Source organism: Seriola lalandi, unplaced genomic scaffold (assembly GCF_002814215.2).
Source record: "Seriola lalandi dorsalis isolate HSWRI2012SDOR001 ecotype SW California unplaced genomic scaffold, Sedor1 jcf7180002054672, whole genome shotgun sequence".
NCBI lineage: Eukaryota > Metazoa > Chordata > Actinopteri > Carangiformes > Carangidae > Seriola > Seriola lalandi.
The window spans coordinates 2,765,702-2,774,180 of NW_019525225.1; the positions used below are offsets into that span (position 1 = coordinate 2,765,702).

The window sequence follows — 8,479 nt, forward strand, 5'->3', positions numbered from 1 at the left end:
AAATTATAACAAAACTTCCTCGGTACCTAGAGTAATCATTGGGAAAAAAGAAAAGAAAGAGGTTTAACAAGAGGTCTAACTTCTTTTCCCATCCCTTTATATCTAATTAATGTGTTTTTCTTATTAGAAATATTTTCTTTGTCAAAACCTTATTGCACCAAGTCTTACATTTCACGTGAAGATGTATTTTTAGAAAGAGAGATCTTCCTCACAGCTTCTCTCTGTGTTTCACTCTGTCAGGTCTCCAGCAGGAGGGAAAGACAAAAATCAGAGTGGAGCCTGGATTGTTTGAATGGACCAAGTGGGTTTCAGGCACATGTTTACCGACCTGGATCCCCCCAGCTGATCTGGCTGCTGCTAACCTAAGTGTGGACACAACATACAGGTACACAGCAACACCAACGCCATACGTTTTTATCTGTGATGCTGCAATTTTACAATAACCTTCTCTACCTATTGTTTTGTCCATAGACCTCATATTCCCATAAGTAAGTTGGCGGTGTCAGAGTCTTATGACACCTACATCAGCAGGAGCTTCCAAGTGACCCAAGAGATCCTGGCAGGGTGCAAGAGTCTGGGTAAAGTGGGACTGGCCTCATGTAGCAAAGGGTTTTGAATTAATACCAGTTTTCTTAAGCACAAAATGCTGTCAACATTGACTGGCTATATTGTCTACTTGCTTTTCAAGATGATTAAATTTTAAAGCTTCTTGTTAACTGATTTGAAATTGAATCTGTGGTGGCTACTGTACACTGAGCATGCTAGTAAAATTGAAATTAAACAATGGTAGCTACTCTACACAAAGAAAGTGTACCTGACTCCACAGACACACCCTAAAACCTTGAACTCGAAGAGGGTGACACAATTGTATAAAAATAATTGAGTTTTTGATAAGCACTTTGTTCTTGGCTTGCTGGCCTTCTTAGTCAAATGTTTACTTTGGATGTTGTCCCAGCCTCTATGTAAATGTGTTAAAGAGCCTGAACGCCTCAAGCTGCATATTATCAACTACTGAGTGTCCATAAACATTATAGCAAGCTAATGCTATCTGTGGAATGTGGTTCTATACTTCTTTCACACAGGAAACACAGTCCTGATTGTGGCCCATGCCTCTTCCCTGGAGGCCTGCACTCGCCAGATACAAGGCCTGAGCCCCCAAAACTCCAAGGACTTTGTCCAAGTTGTCCGAAAGGTCAGTCTGCTCCTTTAGTTACAACGCTTCTTTTAGTTTTATCTTCTACTTGTGTTTTTCTTTGATAATATTTACAGCTATCTCTTTTTTGTGCAGATTCCTTACTTGGGTTTTTGTGCTTGTGAAGAAATGGGAGAGACTGGGGTGTGGCAGCTGGTCGACCCACCCATCTTGCCTCTGACACATGGACCCAATCACAGTTTCAACTGGAGGGAAATGCTAATGCAAGACTGAAAGATTTGCTGTTTGGCTTTTGGCTGCCCTGAACTGCTGAAAAGTATTTATTTTTAACCCACACTGCTATAAATCCAGCCCAATTACCAAAAAAAAAAAGAAAAAAAGTCTGGCTTCCGTCAAAGACATCATGCAAAAAAAATGTGCATTCACTGATACAAATGTTTTCAGATGTACTGCTCAGGAAAGAGAAAATACCGTTTGTGTAGGGATCACAGCAGAAATGGGCTACAGATTGGGCAGCAGTTTGTTGAATTTCCCTCAACATTCCACTTCTTTTCCCAAAATGTGGAGGTGCTACGAGAAATCAGGATATTTCTTGATGGTTGCTGATGAATCAGGTTTTGTGCCTCGAGAAGGTGTGTCATTAAGCTCTGCCTGTGGTTCCTCCTCAGGTGGGGCAGTGAAGACTTTGTGTTCTGCTGCCTTCTCACACACTGTGACAAGAATTAGATGAGGAGACTTGTGCCACAGAAGTATTTTTCCACGTCAGAAAATATTATTTAATTTATAGCTATGACCCTCCTGCGAAAAAGCACAAAAGAAATGTTGACAATCAGACATGGGAGAACTGATATTCATTATTTCTGGTGCCGAGGTGGGTAGTTAATTATACATGTTTTATTCCTGTAAATGTCATATCATTAAGTGAGTCTTCTAATTTAACATTTATGTGCCCTCATGAATTCTTTTAAGCTTCCTGTAAGGCCATGGTCCACAGGCATTATGTGGAGGCAATGCAGTTTTTGATTACCACCACAGGAGCAACCAAGTCAATATAACAAAAGAAGATTATTATAATGAAATGGAGGCTGTTGTTGGGTTGTTAATTATGTCCAGGTGTATTGACTAAAACTTTTGCTTGTTTATCATGACCCTGAAACTTTGTAAGCCTGATAACCACACTGCTTTTCAAACACTTGTTGCATTTAATTTTTTTGGTTATCTCAGATGATTTACATGCTTACTGCCTATACCAGTTATTTGTTGTATGACTCAGAAAATCTATTGATACTCTCAAAAATGAATAAAGCATAGTCGGGGAGTTATGTAGGCACATATCACCCTGTGCCACGTGCTCTGTCAAAACATTACTTCTTCACGCTGGTTAGCAGTTGGTTGTTCTTAATTTTTGATTCTGTTTTACACAAACTGCAGCGAGGCTGTTCTCATTCAAAGAAAATAAGCATGAGTGGATATTGGAATGGACAGATAACAATTAAACAGTTACTCTCTGTCTTGCAGCAGTATTATTTTGCTGTTGATGCCATTTCCCCTTACAGTAAACTGGTCTGTAAGCACAAGTGAGAAAATATACATGCAGATATGTTTTATTGACTAAAACGTTTTACTTTACTTAGCCCCATTTGCAATATCTGCCACATGCAGTGCAAAATTGAAAAATAATTAGGGACAGGGAGCTTTTTGACTTGACATGGCAGGAAAAGCACAGGTGGAATAAATAACATAAAAGATGGCTCCATTCCATTAAGTGCCCCAGTAAGCTATCCCAGTGAGCCAGGAGGCACAGCACCGGGACCTCCACTAATTGGAATGCAGCCATCATTAAGCGTATTAAATACACCTGTGTTCGCCCTGCTGCGTGAGTCAGCATGGCTCCCTCGAAAAAAAAACATTTTAGTCCTGAGACTCTGGTAAGTAAATAATTAAATTAAAGAATTTAGATGTTTAAGATTAATTTCAGAATAGTGGCTAATTTCTTGGTATTGTGAGTGTTCATTTAAGTCTGACTGTTTTTCTGAGAATTTGGCCTCTTGTCAGACTTCTTTATATAGACATACTCACTAATGTCTCAACTAGCGCCATGAAGGAAAAGTGGCCGAAAAGGACCGTCTGGTTGAAGAAGCACTTTTGGATAGTTTGGATACTAAAGTGGAGTCATTGCTACTTTAATAAGTGTTCAATGCGTCACCGGGAAATAGAGAGCGGTTATAAATACTATATGAAGCACTGACTTGTGTGATAAAGTAGCAGACAAGCCTAATAGAGTAATGTAGTAACAGTTACTAGCTAAAAGCTAGTCAATGCTAGCTGGCTGTTTTTTTTCTTCTTATGCAAACACAGGTGAGACATTTTGTGTGTTTTTTTTTTTCAATCCTTAGATATGAGAATAAACTGCATATAACTAATGGCTGCAGTGAAAAGCAATATCTAATTGAGCCTCAATCATCGGTTAACGTAAGGTTTACCTTAAAGAAAATTTAGTTCAGTCTTTTATATCTTCACACCAAATACTAAGGGATACAACATCATTTCAAGATAGCAAGTGATGCCTTTAATACTTTTGATACTTTTATTTTGATGTTATTGCATTAGTGATTGTATATTATCACTTCAATGTATGTAAATCAAATAATAATTATAATGATAATACATTTTATTTATAAGCGCCTTTCAGGACACCCAAGGACACTTTACACAGCAAATAAAAAAATTCTGAAACATAAACAATGTATGAATGAAAGAATTATATACACACACGCACACACAGACACACACACACAGACACACACACACACACACACACACACACACACACACTGAGGATTTGAGAATTCTCTGACAGAGGATTTGAACCTTGGATCTCACTGTTTGTGGTAAACACAGATCATGTGATGAGTACAGAACTACATTTAGCACTGCCTTAATTTTGAACTTACAGTTGGTGCACTTTGCAGAATAATAGCTGCATAACACCAAACCATCCAAAAAATAGTAAATGATGAATTTCAAAGGTAATGCCTAGCCAAACTTAGATATGTCATTAATACTTTGCCTGAAATGCAACTTAATGTTGACAGTGTAAGCTGTAAAAAAAACAAAAAAAACCCAGAATCTCTCTTACAGGATTTGGAGTCCTCTAGAAAAAGGTAACTTTATGCTCTGATAGTATAATTTATTAAATTTTCTTATTTGGTAAGCAGGGTCCTTCGATAACAGTCGAATGAAAGCCAACTTAAGATATACAGTACTATATCTTACACTATATTAGTAACTATATTCGAACGTGTGTCTCAAAATAGTGTGAAAAGAAATAAAAGAGAATTAATTATCACCTACATAAATTGCCAACGGGCTTTTGATATTGAGACCGAGTGCCTTTGATGTTCAAAGATGTCTCACTCCCGAATTGGTACATTCTCAGACGCAGACCTAGTGTGAGACAAACACTAGATGGTGGTGTTTGATGGCCAATATCAGCAGCAGATATTCACAATGCAACCCAACACTTGGACTGTGGGTCAGCAGTTTCTGGTTTTCGTATTTCAATGTGCAATATGTCCACAAAATTTCTAGAGGTTCTTTATTTTATCAGCTTTTACCAAAACATATTTTATAAAACATTTAGACGCATTCCTCATAAATAGCATAAGTAAAAGAAGATGCTTGGTGTTTACAGATTGTGTTGGTTTATACTTTATCCAGGTATTTACCTGCGTGGTTCAGACTGCAGGGGCAGTGAAGTCCAGCATCCCTGCAGGTAGCAGGTAGGCCTTCAGTGACTCACTCGTCTATGTATTTGAACATTTTGAGGTTGGTTCTTGTCTCTGTTTCCACTGTTCTTGAGGAACAATGAAAGTTAAGAAATATGAAAAACACTGAAAATATGACAATTTTCTAGCATAGATTTATATTTACTCTATATTATATACTCTAAGTTAATGAACTTGAGAAATCTCAAATCTCATTTTATTAATTGATTAAATTGATTTGTAATTTCAGTTTCACTGTTCAATCTTTGAATTATAAATACATTTATATTTACAAATTTAATAAAATATTTTATTACATTTTCTTTTCAAAGTATAAAACTTTTTCCTCTGAAAAACTGTTTGTAGTTTCCCTTTTATCCACACTAAAAAATTTGAATATACCTTATTTCATTTTGAAGCTATCCAGCTACTCTGCCACGCTTAAAATTAAACAATCAATCCTCAGACAAGTAATTGGAGGAATCGTTGGCAGGCCATTATTTTCAATGTCATAGGATAGGACAAAAATAATCTTTCTTGTCTCCCCTCATGCACTTATTTTCTATCATCTGAGTCGTGGGCATTGAGCTTTGTGTCAGAGATCGACCAGGAGCTGTATTTAGCCCCAGTATTACTACTTAAAACCACAAATGTATGATTTTTTTTCTAAATCTGGCTTGTTAGTTTGTCGGTTTTTACTTTGGTTGCATAGGGAAACTGATACAGGAAGATGGCCCCCTCAGCCATGCAACTGTTTTGCAGTATGATCTACATTATAACCAATGTCGCTGTGCTCTGGCATTAAACCAAGGCCACTTTGGGGCAGTGGAGCATGCTGTTAACACATTCACGTTTATAAAGTTGATGGGTGACTGTAATACTAAACAGAAACAGATCAACACTAGCATTCATTTGAAGTCATGCTGCTCGATACCTGATGAATTTAAGTCCAATAATAATTTCACTTTTAGCTCTGTTTTAGTCTCCACCAACTCCTGTGGGAAGTATCTGGTTCTTTATTTGCTAGGTGCTTTACTATTTTCACTAGGAAGGTGCTTATTTTGTCTGTCTGCTGTTTGAGCAGGTAATGTACAGTGAGTTCAGTTTTTATGAACAGTTCTGAAAGCAGCTGACTGCTGTGGCAGGACACAAGATTGATGAGAACGGTGACAGTGAATCAAAACAACCATCTCAGAGACCTTAAAATCCTTTGTGGAGCTGAGGGGAACTGCAGAGTCCGGCAGTAATTCTGTTGTTTGAATGTTTCAGAAACTCTGACTTAGACCCATTGTCACCTTCTGAGGAGGGCTGAAACTCGGTTGTGGAGCCTTATCCATTGGGTCACAACAATTTTGAGTTGGGATGGCTTCTGTGTTCTGACAAAGCATATGGCTGCTGTCCCTTTGCTGAACCTTTGGAGGGTCTTCAGACACATTACAGAGCAGCTTGACAGTCTGAAAGTAAGAAGTATCTTAACTGTTGTGTAAGACTGCTACACTTTCTGTTGGGAATGACATCAACTAGGACACTCAGGGAACTGAAATCTTTCTTTCCTTTAAGGCCGTGTGGAAAGAGTCAGAGGTGTCACCTTACTCTACATAATGTTAAGGTCAGGTAATGGCAAAACCTAAATGACCCAAGTGGACCATAACGTAAAAGGTATGACCCAGCTGTCATGCAAGGGTTTGAGCTTTGTGTGATAGTTCTCAGGATAAGGAGACTGCTGTGAAACATGAACTTGTTTTGTTTCCTTCAAAGAGATTCAGCCATGTGGCAGTTTATGTGCACTCTCTCCTGAATTTGTGTGAATGCTGCACTTAATGTGGTAAAGTAATGTAAGGTGTAGGAAGTAATGAGGAGACATATATACAACAAGCTTGTAAACAACCCTGGAACTCTTAATTATGCCATCTCGTTGCGCCCTCTTCTTCTACAATGGCTTAATGGCTCCCAACTCGAGAATCAGCGCCACCAGCTGTCCTCAATGTGCTCAACTCCCAATATTTGCATAATGGCAGTGGATGGAAACACATTAATTTGCGTTTTCTTTTGCCAACAAAATTTGATTAAAATCTGCACTACATTTCGATGGGAAACTATGATTGAACTCTGATAGAAAACAGATTAATTCCATAAGGCTTTAAGATCGGAAGACAGTGCGTATTTCTAGAGTAAAAAGGCTCTTGAATGTTTAGATCATAAACTTTGCTTGACTGTGGCTATAGATAGAAAAATCTAGGATAGGATCAAGGCAAGCTGTTTGCTGACTTTAAAAATGCAACTGACTTACAGTAAAAATACTGTAGGGGGGGCAGCAGAGTCAAATTAATGGAACAAGGATTAGGCTACATTGATTGAATAATGTAGTAGTTTCTCATTTGGTCAAAGTTGATTTTTTTACTTACCTAATATCAAATATAAATATATGTAAAAATGGTCAAATGGTTTTAGATCGAGGGTTTCTTTGTAATTACACATTTAGCCTTTTCCCTTTAAACGACAGAGCTAATCATCCTGACCACTAATAGGGTTTGACAGAGTTGTCATGAGTTAATGAGGCTTCTACATAAACTGCATTATAGAAGTTGTACAATATAAACATTTTCAATACTGGAAAACATTTCAGTTCTGCTTTGGCCCCTGTAAACACTACTTGGTGTTTCTGAAATTAGAAAAGTGAGAGCTAGCATGAGCTGTTTGAGGCCAGCTTTTGCCCAAGGGAGGCACTGAGTGATGTTTCCAAAAGTCTCCTCGAACCCTCCCCCTTTCCTCTTTTTATGAAGCTGACATTTCAACACTATTGTTATAGGCATTCTTAGCCTGCCTTGCCAGGCTGACAGCCACTAACACATAGTTACTGTATTTATAATGAATTTCTTAATGAGGGTCAGTTAAATTAATGTATTCTTTAGAATTTGGCCATTGTGTATCAGGGCATTTTATGTGAAAGATATGACATTCAATGCTCACTGACCTTTGTTTGCATAGAACTACATTTTGCATTTCAGTTCTGTATAGGTTTGACTCTAAATGAGTCAGAAGGAGCATGCTTTCTAAATGGAACAGGTAAGCAAGTGTTTTGCAATGAAAACAACATCTAAACATCTTTATTGTGTTGCATAACTTAAATGTATATACATGTAAAAACATGTAAAAAATGAATGCTTTCATCTCCTTTCTAATATCTGTGCCACTGGCCTCAAAGATATTAGTAACAAGTAGCTGAAGGTCTTGTTATGGTTATGAATGGCTTATCTCTTGGACAGTGGAAAATACTAACTTGGTCTGAAATGCTTAATTTTGAAATGAGCTCCATGTGAAGAAAGAAATGCTATTGCTGTTGTTCTGTAAGTTATGCAAGCAAAAAGAAAAGCTTCTGTACTGTACTCACAGCTGTCCACAGGAAGAAGCAAGAAACAGCAACCTCTGAGTTGTCCTTTCTTTTCTGTTCTGTCTTGGAGCTGTTTGGGAGAGAGGGAGGGGAGGTGCAGGGAGGAGGAGGAGGAGGAGGAGGAGGAGGGAGGTGGAGAAAGGTTGGACACACAAGGGGAACCACTGG

The 8,479-nt window shown here is 38.0% G+C and overlaps 1 protein-coding gene across 1 annotated transcript in view; it reads left to right on the forward strand.

The window, feature by feature from the left end:
- ubash3ba (ubiquitin associated and SH3 domain containing Ba) overlaps positions 1–2,663 on the forward strand; it is a 22,190-nt gene extending 19,527 nt beyond the window's left edge. The window contains exons 8-12 of the mRNA XM_087178059.1: positions 51–73; positions 182–385; positions 472–578; positions 1,083–1,192; positions 1,289–2,663. Coding sequence (XP_087034185.1) covers positions 51–73; positions 182–385; positions 472–578; positions 1,083–1,192; positions 1,289–1,426 — 582 coding nt within the window. The 3' untranslated portion in view covers positions 1,427–2,663. The remainder of the gene's footprint in view (positions 1–50; positions 74–181; positions 386–471; positions 579–1,082; positions 1,193–1,288) is intronic.
- Positions 2,664–8,479: the final 5,816 nt, after the last annotated feature.